The sequence below is a fragment of the Aedes aegypti genome, chromosome 3, assembly GCF_002204515.2.
Source record: "Aedes aegypti strain LVP_AGWG chromosome 3, AaegL5.0 Primary Assembly, whole genome shotgun sequence".
Classification (NCBI taxonomy): Eukaryota; Metazoa; Arthropoda; class Insecta; order Diptera; family Culicidae; genus Aedes; species Aedes aegypti.
In genome coordinates, this window is record NC_035109.1 from 280,442,649 (window position 1) to 280,459,381 (window position 16,733).

At 42.1% G+C, this 16,733-nt stretch overlaps 1 protein-coding gene across 1 annotated transcript; it reads right to left on the minus strand.

The window, feature by feature from the left end:
- Positions 1–2,856: 2,856 nt before the first annotated feature.
- On the minus strand, positions 2,857–16,465 carry LOC5570999 (exportin-2). Its single transcript, XM_001653377.2, has 6 exons — positions 16,120–16,465; positions 14,254–16,057; positions 14,109–14,200; positions 3,773–4,079; positions 3,541–3,708; positions 2,857–3,479 (listed from the first exon to the last, which is right to left on the minus strand). Exons 1-6 carry the CDS (start codon positions 16,202–16,204, stop codon positions 3,017–3,019), a joined length of 2,919 nt encoding a protein of 972 aa, XP_001653427.2. The 5' UTR covers positions 16,205–16,465; the 3' UTR covers positions 2,857–3,016.
- Between the last annotated feature and the right edge of the window lie 268 nt (positions 16,466–16,733).

Consider the following 16,733-nt stretch of genomic DNA (forward strand, 5'->3'; position numbering starts at 1 on the left):
GAAAACGTGCGGCACGACCGTTGGAGAGGGTTCACTCTGATGTCTGTGGCCCGATTGATCCCCCAGCCTGGGACGGGTCCAGGTACTTTGTGTCGTTTATCGACGACTGCACTCACTTCGCCGTTATCTATCCGATAAAGAAGAAGTCGGAGGTGTTCGAGTGCTTCAAGGAGTACGAAGCAATGGCGACGACCCACTTCGAGAAGAAGATCAGCAAGTTAACCGTGGATCAAGGCAGGGAGTACTGTTCCAACGAGCAACGTAAGTACTACAAGTGGAAAGGGATCCAGCTGCAGCCGACTGTTGCATACTCACCGCAGCAGAACGGCGTAGCAGAACGCTTCAACAGAACGTTGGTTGAAAAGGTGAGGACGATGCTCATCGATTCCAACACGCCAAAGAGATTGTGGTCGGAAGCAGCGCTGATGGCTACATACTTGCTCAATCGGAGTCCAACGAGCGCATTGGAAGAACATGTGACTCCTGCGGAATGCTGGTTGAATGTGAAGCCAGATTTTGGAAAGCTCCGTATATTCGGATGCAAAGCGTTTGCATGGGTGCCGGATCAGAAACGTAAGAAATTGGACAGCAAAAGTCGCGAAGGTGTGATGATCGGATATGCCCCGAACGGGTACCGTCTGTGGGATCGTGCAGCGAAAAAGGTCTTCATTGCGAGAGATGTGAAATTCGACGAGAAGTGTTTCCCGTTTCATGGACAAGATGACGCCGATAAAAATGTTCCATTGATCATTAACCTACGTTACCAGCAAGAGGGGGAACAGCAGGATGGTGATGCTGTGAACGTGCTGGAATCCGATTCTAGCGAAGATGAATGCCATGGTTTCGACGACGCAAGCGACAACGAGTTTGAAATGGCACCAACCGGTGTTTCAAATCCTGGCGCGCTCCCTTCGCACCAAAGAAGTGGAGACTGTGAGGAGTCAACCACGAGGCATAGCGAACGGGAGCGCAAGCTCCCAGGTAAGTTTCTGGATTTCTTTACTGGCTTTAGAGCAACATCTGCTTGTAATATTTCCCCTTTGACAGAACCACTGTCTGCGTATGGCGACATTGCTGATCGTGACGATCGTGCAGCCTGGATGGATGCTGTCGAAGCTGAACTGGCGTCGTTGAAGTCCAACGAGGTGTGGAAGTTGGTGAAGCGTCCGGCGTCGGTGAAACCACTGAGGTCCAAGTGGGTTTTCCGTTTGAAGGAGGACAAGAGTGGAAACACAGTTATGTGCAAGGCTCGGCTTGTCGTCAAGGGGTTTCTACAAAAGCCTGGTATGGACTACCAGGAGACGTACGCTCCTGTTGCCAAGCTCACCACTATCCGTACGGTCCTCGCTGTCGGCGTCCAACGGCGCTGTTACTTCCACCAGATGGATGTAAAAACGGCATTTCTTCATGGCGATTTGCGCGAGGAAATTTTTATGGAGGTTCCTGACGGCGTCAATGCTCCCCCTGGAATGGTTTGCCGATTGCAGAAGTCGTTGTATGGGCTAAAGCAGTCACCCCGCTGCTGGAACGAAAAGTTCAATGCAGTGCTCTTGAAGCTTGGATTCGTGCGCTCGAAGCACGATTACTGCCTGTACACTTGGTTCAGCGAAGACGGGAACGATGCGATGTATCTTGTGCTGTATGTCGATGATTTGCTGATAGTTGGCACCAATCTGAAGCAAATTCAGGGCTTGAAATCGAAGCTGTCACAAGTCTTCGAGATGACCGATTGTGGCGCGATGAAACATTTTCTTGGAATCAATATTCGTTACGATCGGAATGCTGGTTCTATGCAGCTGTCGCAAGTGGCCAACATCGAGCGGATCTTGGTGAAGTTCGGCATGGCAGACTGCAATCCGTCGAGAACACCTATGGAGAAAGGATTGAGACTTGAAGCGAAGGAAAGAAATATTGTTGAAGAGCTTTACCGTGAACTTTTGGGAAGCCTCATGTATGTCATGATGTCCACCCGTCCAGATATTTGCTACCAGGTTGGCTATCTGGGTCGTTTTCAGCAGCATCCCGGCCAGCAACACTGGATTGCACTGAAGCGAGTTGTGCGGTACCTGCAAGGCTCGAAGCATTTGACGCTGGAACTGAAGTCCAACGAACATGCTAAGCCGCTTGTAGGCTTTGCTGATGCAGATTGGGCCGCGGACATTGCCGATCGAAAATCAGTTAGTGGATATTTATTCCAGGTGTTCGGCAATACCGTCTCGTGGTCCAGTAAGAAACAGACCACTGTGGCCACATCATCGAGCGAAGCAGAATATGTAGCGTTGAGCGCTGCGGCAGCTGAAGCTATTTGGCTGGCAGGACTCTTGGGCGACCTTGGAATGAAGACCGTAAAACCCGTTCCTATTTTCGAGGACAACAGAGGATGCATTGGGATGGCCAAAAATCTCGAAAGCAAACGGGCCAAGCACATCGACATAAAACACCACTTTGTGCGAGACCATATTGCTACAGGCGACCTTACAGTGGAACCTATTCCAACTTTGGATCAGCTAGCAGATATTTTCACCAAAGCCTTGGACACTGGTCGATTCGAAGCCCTGAGGAAGAAACTAGGAGTAGACGATCGAGAGGGGGTGAAAACGAAGTAGGCGGCGACTTTTTAAATCGATCGCCTCTCCACCTCGTCGAGTGAAAATTTTTGAATTCAGTCTGTACCAACCACGTGACGCGAACGGTCACTTTTAAATTCGTTTAAATAAATTATTCCTAAGTCAGTTGTACTCCGTGCCTTTTTCGTGTTCCGGATAACCGAGATCCTTTACAATTGAATATCCTGAGTGTCATTAAAATAACTTGATACAGACAGGAGCACATCTTTCAAAAGGATAGTAACCCGAGTAAAAAGTAACACCTAGTAGCTTTATTCAAACTCTGACTTACACGATAACACTAATGATACCCTATGGCTTAATGTAGTTGGCTTTAATTGTAGAACGATGAAAATGAGTGTACATGGTAGTATGTGACGAATATCAAGCGCGCGAATGATAAATGTAACTTAAGCGAGTTGCACCCCGCTCTGGGCGCAGTACTTCTGCAGAGCTTCCTGGTGGGCCACTGGCAGCGACGCCACCAGGACCCCGATCTTACCCGGATTCGATTGGGCCAGTTTGCCAAGGTTCTGCACCAGGAACTGACGAGTGTTGGCCACCTCCGGCAAGGGATCGATCGGTTTGGCCTGAGCGAAATTGAGCTGCGAATAGGCAGCCTGATACCCAGGGACATCCTCGATCTCAATGAAGGTATCACCGTCAATGTTGGACTCGTCCGGCGGAAGTTCAAAGATCTGAATGACCGTTTGCAGCAGCTGGGGCCAGAATTTTACGTACGCATCCGACAGAAGCTCCGGGGCTTCGCAGAGCAGCTTAGTGATGCCGACCGAGACAATCTTCTGCTCCAGCTCTCCGGACACTTTGTTGATGTCCGGTATGAAGATACGCTCGATGACCATGCCGAACATGCTGGAAGAATCAGATATTAAGTAATACTTGAAAGTGATGATGGATGAGATGGCAAACTTACTTAGTTTGGATGTTGTCGATAAGCTGCACAAGAGCCTGAGCTCCTACACGGGATGCATAGAGACATAGAAACACGATGAAACTCCGCACGAATTTTGTTGTTTTAGATGAACTCAATCGCTGGAACAGCAACGAAAATATCTGCCGCATACTTTGTCCTAGTTCATCACTGGAAATGATTAGAACAAATTTTATTATTTCTTGAACTCCTTGAGTTTTTCCTAAAAACTCACGTCGGATAGTGCAGCAGAAGGTTCTGCATCAGGTAGAATCCCTCGTGATCGTTGCTCTTGGAGGCGATCATCTTCTGGAACACTCCGAGGACACCGTTCAGCTTGCCATCGGCGCTAATTTGTGGGGAAGCTTGACGTACGAAGGCGCACAGCAGTCGAATCAGCGGCGTAACGTTGCCCGGTCGCTCCCAGAGAGCGGGTGCCAACAGACAGGGGAACAGCGACAGATACGTATCCGGGATGGCACTTTTACCCTCGCGGATTTCCAGGAAGAGCGACAACATTTGGAACACGTATGGCATGAACTCTGTAATTTAGAAAGATGACAAATCAGAAGAATTTCCGGTTGGTGTATACCTGAATAGGCATTAATGAAATGGTTTTTAGTTAGAAATTTGAGAACCACGTTCCACTAGTAAGTGTGTAAATGCCATCACAATTTTACTGATTCATCACGTGATTGAAATAGATGGTATATTCAGCAAACTTGTTTAGCGGAGTGAGACATCATTTGAAATTCCTCTGATAGGTAGTTCACACAGGCTTCGAAAAAATAAATGAATTTCTGGTTGGTTCTTGGTTTAAACGCGAGCCAAAAGTGAACTGAACGCGTTCTAATTTTGCACGAGAGCGCAGTAAACATTGAACTTCGTGCAAGATTAACGTTAGCGTTAGCGTAGTTATGGTATACTTCGTAGATTGGATACTAGCAACATTAATGTTTCGTTTGATAATTTCATCCAGACCGCTTTCAGAGACTGGGGAAAAAGCCTTGACCCAATCTTGGACAATATTACCAAGCTCATGAATATTGCTATTCCTGGCCACGCCTATCTTTACCGTAACTTGGGATAGGGGAAGGAAATGTTGATGTAGCACTTACTTAATGAGAGGCCACCGACTCAGCGACGCCCTCATAAGTGCTACGGAGGAGGAGGTTGGGAAAGGTATTAGGTCATGGTTCGCCTGAAAAGCTGGCGATGACCCAGGGCATTTGCTGTTTATGTTTTTTTTAATTTAATCTTTTGAAAGCCGGCAATCAAAAGAGAAAACAGTGCTTAATTAACTGTGGTGATAATTAGTTTTCTGCTCAATAAAATACAAAGCAGAACCGATCCCTCTAGGGTCATCGTATAGTTTTGAAAAAAAAAAGAAAAAAAAAAACACGTTCTGAATATGTATGCGGGTGGTAACAGTCGTGCAAGCAGAACGCGTTATCAAGTGCCTAACAATAAACCGACTGGAACGTGCAAACCGAGCAACAGTTTCATTTCTAAAAGCAAACGACAAAAAAAAACCCCGCGGAACAAAATTTTAGCTCGAAACGACAACACACAGCCAGTTTCCTGACAACTGACATGTTGGAACGCGTATATTTAACATACCTGCCGCATTACAACCGGAAAACGCGAAAAAAGGCGTAGCAAATAACTTCACTTCGTCATGCTTGTCGGAACGCAGAAACCTAACAGATTCTAAGATGCTAATTTCAAGTAATCAGAACAAACTCACCGGATTGATTTATTGAAGTCGTCTGTCTCATCTGGATGCAAAAATACATTCCGTCCTAGATACGGCAGCTAAAATCTAGCTGAACCTACGCACCAGCAACACACGTCAAATCACTCACTGCACTTCACTTTTGCTCACTGTATTCTTCTTTTACATAACAATTTAATGATAACACTGTCTAAAGCCTAATTTGCTGCTGAACAGGAATCGCTAAAGAAATTTCTTGCCGATTCCTTGCAGAAATTTTCTACAGCGACTCCCGTTTGAACTGACATCTCTTTTCAACTCAACTTCGTGCAAGATTCTAACGCTGCTCACTTTCATTTTCACTTTACTTTAAAATGCACAGTGAAGCTTAAACTACTTTGAATTCATTTCACGCACAATGTATGGAACCTTAAATGTCCCTTGACATCTTTAGAAATCTTTCTGCTTTTTGAATCTCTCGTTCAAAAATTTGAACTGGAACGTAAACTGAACGCATTCAAATGCAACAGATTTTTTTTGTATCATTTCAAACATTACATTCATTTCTTATAGCTAGGTGTTCTGTGTTATTAGATAACACTATCATCCTAATTTGGTAAAACAATTTGAGGGTTTTATTAACATTTTGTTAACAACATATTACATTTCATTTGCCGTTGCAGTTCAGACTTTTTACAGGTAGTTGATTTCACCTGCTTATAAGATAAAAAAACACGTTTTCAATTTACTTAACCTAAACATATAACGCATTAATCGTGGCAATAGAAGATTGTAACGATTTTTGCCTGAAATTATTAATTATTTTATTTGACATTTGTTCCAATGTTACAACATTGGATATTCTATGTAACTCACTGGTACTATACCAGGGAGGAAGCTTCAGAATCATTTTCAAAATTTTATTTTGAATTCTCTGCAGAGCTTTTTTCCTGGTATTACAACATGGCTGGCCTGAAAATTTGTTTGAATATCAAAAGCTTGTTCTTAAGACAAAGTTTTGATTTTCTATTAATAAGGAGATAGAGACATTTTACATATTTATTACATTTGGCGTGAATGCCCTCAATGTGATTTTTGAAAGTTAAATTCTTATCTAGCATGAGTCCTAGATACTTAACATCATCTGACCAATTTATTGGAACCCCTCTCATCGTGACAACATGTCTACTTGAAGGTTTCAAATAAAGAGCTTTTGGTTTATGTGGGAATATTATTAGTTGAGTTTTGGAAGCATTAGGAAAAATCTTCCATTTTTGCAAGTATGAAGAAAAAATGTCAAAACTTTTTTTTGCAATCGACTACAGATGACACGCAGACTTCGTCCTTTGGCGGAGAGGCCTGTGTCATCCGCAAACAAGGATTTTTGACATCCCTGAGGTAACTCAGGTAAGTCAGATGTGAAAATATTGTATAATATTGGTCCCAAAATGCTGCCTTGAGGAACACCAGCTCTTACAGGAAGTCTTTCAGATCTGGAGTTCTGATAATCAACCTGAAGTGTACGAATTGACAGATAACTTTGAATTATTCTAACAATGTATGTTGGAAAATTAAAGTTTTTCAATTTTACAATCAAACCTTCATGCCAACACTGTTGAATGCTTTTTCTATGTCTAAAAGAGTAAGACCAGTAGAGTAGCCTTCAGTTTTGTTGGAACGGATCAAATTTGTTACACGTAAAAATTGATGAGTGGTCGAATGTCCATTGCGGAATCCGAACTGTTCATTGGCAAAAATTGAATTTTCGTTGATGTGGGCCATCATTCTGTTCAAAATAACCTATTCAAAAAGTTTACTGATGGAGGAAAGCAAACTGATTGGACGATAGCTAGAAGCTTCTGCAGGATTTTTGTCTGGTTTTAAAATTGTAACAACCTTAGCATTTTTCCATTTGTCAGGAAAATATGCTAATTGAAAACATTTGTTGAATATATCATTTTCATTTTCATTTTGCAGCGTTTGGTGGGGCAATGAGAGCGCAAGTCAGTCCAAAGCCGGGGGAAGGGATAGATAATGGCCGTAATAGTCTATGCGGACCACTTGAACACCATCGGAAAGGATAAGAAGGGTTGGGGTAGGGTATAGGGAATTGGAGAAGACTTGACACAGTAATGCGATTAATGCTGCAAAATGTAAATGTGCTGAAAGCAATTTAATTTGAGTTTTGAAGTTTGATTTGACTTATTAAAATTCCAGATAGATCGGCCATTGTACAAGTAAGAAAGAGTATGCTGATCGCTTTCTAGAAATTTTATAAACAACAAAATAATAACAATATGAGAGTGATGCCACAGACAAACAGACGTCACACTCTCATCGCTGTCCATCGACCAACTTTTTAACGATCGATTCGAATATCTGGTAGGTGGTCAATCGACCACCCGCAGCGCTCGCGTCGTTTTTGTTCGTGTTTGACGTTTACACACTACCGCCACCTGTTAGTCCATCGGCCAACTAAAGTGTTTTTAGCATTGGGCGTACATGTTTTCGCGACTATGATTTTGATCGCAATTTGTTCTAAGTGTTACGTCTGTTTCTCTGTGGTGATGCTAAGGGCTGCTGATGGCACGATGCGACGCTTTAGGAGATTTTGATACTGATTGAACATTACTATAAAGAGCGCAATTCAATCGATGGTGATAACTTTACAAACTTTATCTGTTTTTGCACTGATTGACGATGCTGATTTATATAAAAATATTTGATATTATTAGTTCATTTGTTTGTGTGATCTATTAGTTAATAATGGAAACATTTTACATAACCTTGATGATAATACTTCCCTGACCAGAAATATTCTATTTTGAGCATCCTTTTCGAAGCTATTCTATCCAGGTATCCATGTACTGCTTTCAATCCTGAAATTATTCTTATTGTGCATGCTCATGCATTATATTAGTGATGCTCATAATCATGCAACAAATAAGAAGGAGAGAAAAAGAGAATATAGAAACAGTGATTAGTAATGAGTTAATTATGTAGTTTTGTTAGAATTATAAACAATCAAACAGTAGTAATGAATAGCTTACAAAAACTTTGCAGCATAGCTGAGCCTTTCGGATCGTAAGACCGATGTATTAAAATAATTTGTTTCGAAATTGTCCGCGTGGTCTTCTAGTGCCCCTATTAGATAAGAATCAGTCATAGACATACATACCGAATGCTCGCCATGACCCTATGACCAACATTTGTATATGTATAGCCTTAGCTGATGTGGCTTTTCTAATAGGTAGTTCTTTCACTCATTCTCGAAAACTTGTTCAAATAGTCTCAAGTCAAAAAAGGGAATGAACTTACTTTATTGATCCTACGTGTGTCGCAGGCGAAATTCCACATGTTCCGCTCCTACCCAACTAGATTTTTCACTTTTAGAACGATTAATTTCCGGATTTACAAAACGACGAAAGTAAGATTTTCAACTTTCGCAACCTAACCACTACTTTCGTCGCCCCGCTGTATAGAGAGACAAAGTGACTTAACCACGAATCAAAACAAAACACTACTTGAGCCGATTTTACACTGGAAGAAAAACGTCGAAAGTAACTGTATGAAACGGCTTATCATTTTGTTATAATTATTTTTGTTGAAAATAATAGAGACTACCTTGTTTTTAAACGTGATCTGATTGTATGCAAAATTTGAGCGATGTACACGGCGAAAAAATGTTACAAAGGTGATTCATTTTAAAACAGTTTTAGAAGACAGGTTGTGATTCTTCTCAATTAGATTTCTCAAAACCGTATGAAAGTTACTTACGTCGATTTGAAAAAGTAATCGAGCATTGATCTTCAAAACCTTGTCAAGTATAGAAAATTGATTTTATTTAATTTATTACTACATTGAAGCTACATTGTACTTATCAAATATTTGGTATTATTTTATGTTTTTATCACTATTGATATTATCAAGGCCAGAATTCCCAGTGAGTGAAGAATTTTATAGTACTAGAACACCATAGAAGATCGCTAAACATTACCTAATCATGGAACGGCTTTTTGCTCTATTATTTTAGATAGATGCTATTGATCTCCCTTTGCTCCTATCCGCAACCCGGTGCACGCGCCCTGTTGGTTTTCGAAAACCTCGTAGAAGATTACAAACCGTCAATGGCATTCCCAATTACTACCCCACATTGCACATTCAAGGGTATGATTGTGCTCCTAACCCACACTCAGTTCGTAATCTTCTCGCCATCTTGAAATTATATTTTCCCGAAGTGAAAGTAATTTTGATGAGTGATAGCCTAGTGCAGCCCAACTGCATAGTACAGTAGTTTAACCAGAATCTTAAGGTCAGAAGATAAAATCTAAATTTTTGTAATAAAAAGGTTGCATTGCTTTGAAATTCACCCTAATCACCTCTAATCAAAACTACTAACAACAGCGATCAATTATCAAAATTCATCGCTCCCTGGAAAATATAATTGAAAACATTTGTTGAATATATCAACTAAAAATGATAAGGTACTTTCTGGAAGTTTCTTGATGAGGATGTAGAAAATTCCATCATCGCCAGGAGCTTTCATATTTTTGATTTTTTTAATAATAGTTCTCACTTCTTCCAAATCAGTCTCCCAGACATTTTCGAAAACGTTCTCTTGATTGAGAATATTTTCGAAGTCCTGAGTAATTTGATTTTCAATTGGACTAGTAAGTTCTAAATTAAAATTGTGCACGCTTTCAAACTGCATAGTAAGTTTTTGAGCTTTTTTCGCAATTAGGGAAAGTGTACCAGTTATGGCCATAGTGGTTCCCTATTTGGCTATATGCAAAATTCGGATAACTTTCACATTTTTATTTTTATTTTTTCAATGTTTTAACATCAAGATAAATCCTATATCGTACTGCTTCTTCTTCTTTTCGGCATTACGTCCCCACTGGGACAGAGCCTGCATCTCAGCTTAGTGTTCTGCTAAGACATTTAAGTTTTCACGTATGGCGAAATAGGGAACCACTATGTCCATAACTGGTACACCTACCCTAGTTAGTAATAATTTGTTTTCCTCTTTCAATGCCGGTATTGACTTTTGAGGTTTTTTCAAGATTTTAGATAATTTCCAAAAGGGCTTAGAGCCAGGGTCCAATTAAGAAATTTTATTTTCAAAATTTTTGTTTCTTAATTGAGCAAAACGTTTCTTGATTTCTTTCTGCAAATCCGGCATTATTGATCAAGATTAGAGTCAATATATGTTTCATATATATTCCAGTCGGCTCGAAAATAATTGAAAGTGAAGCTGATAGGAATGAGAATCGCTTCATGGGATATTTGAAATGTATCAGGGATATGATCAGAATCAAAATCAGCATGAGTAATCAGTTGGCTATAAAGATGACTAGAGTCGGTTAAGACCAAATCAATCGTCCAGAGCATGCAAAAGGCAAATAGGCAGCTATGAAAGTATATTTACCAAGTTGTGTTTCAACTGAAACACCTAAAGTTTCAAAAACTTTAGTTTCAAATGACGAAAACAGTTGATGTTTTATACGCCTATGGATGATGATTGCAACTCCCCCACATGCCCCATCAAGTTGATCATTACGATAAACAAAAAAGTTAGGATCTCTTTTGAGTTTAGATCCAGGTTTCAAATACGTTTCAGTAATAACAGCTATATGCAACACCTCGTCCTCTTTACCATTCAGAGAACGAGCATTCCAATTTAAAATATTTAAATTATTATTTGGATCCATTCGAAAAACGTAATCCAATAACAATTTGATTAGTAAATTTAACACCAACTTGGACTGCTTCAGCCATCTTTCTCTTTCTTTCTTTCTGGCGTTACGTCCCCACTGGGACACAGCCTGCTTCTCAGCTTAGTGTTCTTATGAGCACTTCCACAGTTATTAACTGAGAGCTTACTATGCCAATGACCATTTTTGCATGTGTATATCGTGTGGCAGGTATGAAGATACTCTTTGCCCAGGGAAGTCGAGATAATTTCCAACCCGAAAAGATCCTCGACCGATGGGATTCGAACCCACGACCCTCAGCTTGGTCTTGCTGAATAACTGCGCGTTTACCGCTACGGCTATCTGGGCCCCACTTCAGTCATAGTGGTGGCTTTGAACATTGCATCAATCATTAGATTCAATTGTTCAGTTAGAAAATCAAAATCAGAGGCAAACATATCACTTGAAGTGGGTACGTTATCTGATGATTTTCCGTTAGAGTTTTCGGTAGACGAAGAGGCGGAGTAGAAGTTTCCTGTGGCGGCAGGGTTTTTTTCCATTTGAATTGAAACAATTAGAACGGGTAGGGCAAACGCTCCCTTAGTGGAGGTAGCTCCAATATTGGAGGTAGTGTGTTTTGGCATGTTTTGCGCTTATAAATGATTATGTGATATTTTTCTATTACGTACGAAAATTATGCAAAAATGATACAAGTAATCGAGTAATATTGCTGAAATTTAACCGTAAAACTATTTAACACAATTAAAATATTTGCTCCTTTGTACCTATAGTGGTGCATCAGTACCCATACGGGAGGGTCCCATAAGAAATCAATGGAATGCGCCACTAAAGGAACCATTCTTAAAACATACCTCCACTAAAGGAACAGTGTTCCTATTATTGGTACAAGGCTTATTGCAAAGGAATTTCAAATGAATCGTGTTTTTATACATTTGAATGATAGAAGGATTTGAGGTCTATCGAATGATATGTTTCATGATTTTATCACCATGTTTTAGCAGTTTTCCCTTAGGTGCACCACTAATGATACACTTGCCCTACTCGTAGTATGAAAAGGGGAGGAGTTCAAATTACCTGCTACGATAACTACCCGACGGATTAAAATTAATTTGTGAATGAGCATGATTATAATCTTACTAATGGGTATGATTCTTAATCAAGCGATCGTTAACTGAAAAATGAGCATTGTTCGAAACTCTACCAGAGAAATTACGGAAACGACCGTTATCGTAACGGACATTACCGTTCATCTGTCTGGCACAAGCCTTGACGACTCGCCTACGCGAAGAGCAAAAAAATGATTTTTATTACCCCCGCAATTTGCGCATATGAACTTATCGGTATCTTCCTCCACTGGACAGACGTCCTTAGCGTGAGAAGAACCTCCGCAAATCATGCATTTAGCATCCATGCGACAATTTTTTGTACCATGACCCCACTTTTGGCACCGACGTCACTGAGTTGGGTTCTGGAAATTTCCTCCAGGTTTCTGGAAATGTTCCCATGTCACACAAACATCGAACATAAGTCTAACTTTTTCTTAAACTTTAATATTATTTAGATCTTTTTTTTTTGGTTAAAGTGAACTAATGATTACTTGGACTGGGGAAATCCAAGTAAATCATTTATTCCATTTTTGATCTCTTCAGGTGACTTATAGTCACTTGAGAGACCTCTCAAGACGACTTTGAACAAACGTTCAGTTTTGTCGTGAAAAATTTGTGCTTCTTCTCTTCAAGATGTTTGAGGGGAAGTTCGCGATCTCTAAGAGTTTCCGGCAAAACGCGACAGTCTCCTTTCTTTGCGATTTGGAAGGAAACCTTGATTCCCCTGATGGAGTTCAAGATCTCCTGCCTAAATCCCCCAAATTCGGAACAACTGAACACGATAGGCGGCACTCTTTGCTTCCTCACATGAATCAAAGAGCCTGGGCTAGAGGCTGCTTCGATTTGGTGTTCGGAACATTTGTCAACATTATTCATTTCACCCTTCGAAGAAAGTTTGTATTCCGGAGAAACGTCCTTTCTTCCATTCTTGCCTCGTTGAGTGACTGTTTTAAATCCCACTTTTTTGGAAGGAAGTTGTGAATTCAGAGATTCACCCTTCCTTTTGTTTGTAGTTGCAACCATTCATTTCATTTATTTAGTTAACATCTACACAGATAACACTGAATCAACAATTTCACGCCACAATACTCGGTTCGTGGCTGCATCTCTCCATCCTCGGTTCTGCCCCACGCTCACCAAATCGATTAGTTGCAACCATGTTTAGTGAATAAACGAAAGAAGACGTTCCCTCCTAATTTTTTTTTTTTGAAGATGGTGTTCAAGATGGATTACCACCGCTAGCTTTCGCCACTGCTTTTGTAGCACTGAGAAGTGTTGTTTTATTGCTTTAGGTAGTTTTTAAGAAAACTTCCAAGGGCAGAGAGAATTCGTGTACGCACAGCACGAAGGTACGATGCGCAATGATAGCAATGTGTTATTGTCGAGAATTTATTCTTATATAAGACCACATAAAATTAAGCTATTTTTGGAAAATGTAACATTCAAAAAATGAAGCAAGTTGGATCCTTCAATCTAAAATAATATGGATAGAATCTGCGAAATAAAGTAGCCCAAAATTGAAGAACTTAAAGTTGTTGTGTTCAGCTTTGAAATCTTCAAACATCAAGATATAGCAGCAGAAGGACCATATATGAGAAGAGTCCTAAAGCTCTTCGCGGGTCTGTGTCCGACCTGGTTTATAGCATTTAACGTTTAGTACTGCGCTATGTTACTCCAATTTGCATGAATCATCTCGAAAAAAAACGAAACTCTCCCCTGAGCGATTATCTGATTACTAGGTCTTGGTTATTATTTCTAGTTGTTTTAGCTAACTTTATATAGTTGATTCTTTGGGATGTCGCAATACACCAGATTCTGTTTTTGCACGGGGAAAGCGTACCGTGCAAAAAAGTTTTCAGTTCAAAATTTCAAAAACCGTGCAAAAAAAGTAACACAATTTTTCGACGTTTCATGCAAAAATAAGGTTTTCACGGAAAAATTTGTATAGAAACTTTTTTTGCACGGCCGTGTAAAAAAATACTCGGTGTTGCGATTCCATAGATGGAAGTATACTCTTGTGCATATTTCAATACTCACCGAGAACGTCCTGCTGCAGAATGCCCTGGAATACTGGGAAGAGTGCTTCCTCGAAAGAGCTGACTGCATTGGGATCCGCTTTGCATACGAGTCTGCAGGAACATTTGGTTAGAAGCTATAAGAAATTACAATTTCAGAAACTTACTTGACCGACAGCGACAGCGTTTCGAACAGATAGTGGTTGAAGTGCGGCTTCGAGGGATTCCTGGCCACGACCGTCAGGATCTCCGTCAACCGCGGCAGCACGACAATCATGAATGGGAGCGACGCCTCCTGCAGGGTGTTCAACGTGCGCATGATACACTTCATGATGTACTCGTTCTCGTTGGAGCCCTGGACGGTGAAGGCCGCGAACAGACCTGTTATCAGTTCGGCACTCAGGGGAGCCAGGATTTCCTTGGTGACGATCGGTTTGTTGTCCGGTCCCTTCATGGTGAGGATCTTGTCGATGGCGCAGGCAGCGTAACTGTGCACGACCACATTTCCGGCGGCGAGATGTTTCGCCACCAGGGGCAGCGTGGCCACGATGATCTGCGGTCCAAGAATCGTGCGGAAGGTCATGATGAACTTGAGGGCGTCTGCTTTCAGGACCGGAAGTTCGTTGACATCGGCGCGTTCGAGTTCCGGGATGATCTGCTGCTGGGTGAATTGAGGGAGCGGAACCAGTTCGGAGGTTTGAGTGACTCCCAGCTTCTGGGTTTGACCCTTGGAAGCCATCGAAGTGACTAGATAGATGGCGGTATCCTTGGTTTTCCAATTGTTGGCTGGGTTTTCGGCGTACTTGGCCAACAGAACTTGCAGATATTGTCCGAAGATTTCGATGATTTTGGATTCGAAGTTCTGCGAGAGGGTCTTCACGAGGTCGCATGCTGCCCGACGTCGGGTTTCCACGTCGGATCCTTCTATGTCCCTTCTAATGTACTCCTCTGGGTTGTCCTCGAAGAGCTCTTCGTCCGACACGCGGAAGTCCATGTTGGGAATGATGACCTTTTCGCAGATGCTCGCCAAAACGTTTGGATCTTCGAACAGATGCCGGTAATGGTTCCTGTCGGCTACCGTGCTCAGGAAGTTCAGCGCATTCGAGACCAGCGTGTCGTACTTCGTCTGAATTCCTGTATTGACCAGCAATTCCCACACGGCAGTCACAAACTGTGGCATGTAAGGTCCGAATTCTTCGTCGTACTTCTGGGCGTACAAACAGAGATTCTCGCATATCTGCGATCGCAAGTGCTCCAGGACCCCGGCATCCTCATCTTCCGCCGTTTTCAAGCATGGAATGTCGATAGTCAGCATACCGTGGAATGCCTTCATCCAGGTGTCCATGTTGTCCTCAAAGAACTCCGGCAAATCTTGGGAATTCAACGAGTAAAACACTTTGCACACCAAAACCAGTGACCCGTAGATGACCTTGAGCGCTTCTTCGTTGTTAGCGTGCGCTTCCGCTAGGCCCAAAGTGGCCTGAAGCAAATCCGTCAACGGTTTGGCCAACTTGTCCAGGACAAACTTAATCTCCTCCCACAGCTCTTGCGACTTGAACTCGTAGCGATAGCGCTTGAACAGCGAATGAGCCGTCTGGAGGACGCCGTTGATCACACTGAAGTTTCCGGTGGCAAACTTCTCAATCATTTCGTCCATTAGCTGGGGCCACTTCAACGGGAAGTCGTACTTCCCTATAATACTGACCGCATCGCTGAGCTGTTTCTGGATCGACGACGGAGACTTCAGCATCAAGGGGACAATCATCTGCTTGATACCGTTCCGGTCCGATTCGGCTACCTTATCCGGTCCATCGTTATCCAGATGATAGCCCCAGTTCCGTTTGACGAAGTTTTTGAACGCGATGGCCGCGGCCACTCGGATTGTGATGTCCACCTGGAGTCGGTCAATTAGATTCAAGCACAGCAGCGGATAATTCTGGCTCACTTCAATGCTCTCGATGAAGCGTTCCGCTGGAACCAAAGAAACACATAAATATCAAATTCCTCACGCCATAACCTTACCAGGCTCTTACCGGGCCGTCGCACTTCTGGATCAGGACTCAATGTCTGCTGCAGATAGCTGGCAAGACGCTCAAAGTTGTTCTCGGTCACTTCCATAGTTTTCCGGGCAGATTCCACCTCGTGGGCACTGTTTACCAATGATTTACCTTCAACACTTCTCTCGCACTACCCGTTAACAATATTAATTCGAAATGCACGCACGGTTAAAACTTCAAAAAACGATTTGCTTCCAAATTATTGTCCTTATCCGGAGAATTGCACAGGAAAAATGCAAATTTAGTGCGTCTGGATACGCGCTTACCACTTTCCGATTTTTGCGATGAGGAATAAACCGGCCGTTGAAGAAACAAAGCGAAAAACTGACACAACTGGTGGGTGCGACTGGAGTTTTACCGAACGCGCGGTAGCACCCACTGCACAGTGGGCAGAAAACGAGCTACAAGTCGTCAAAGTAGTAGTAGGCTTTATTGCCTGATTTTATTTATTTTGTTCAGTATGCGGAAAGGGGCACGTGGTCTCTCAAAAATTTGTCAAGTGTTGACAAAATGGAGCCAATTTCACGACCATCCGGATACCGAACTAAAAGTTTTTCCCCGTGGTCAGACAACCGCGTCTTTCGGACGCG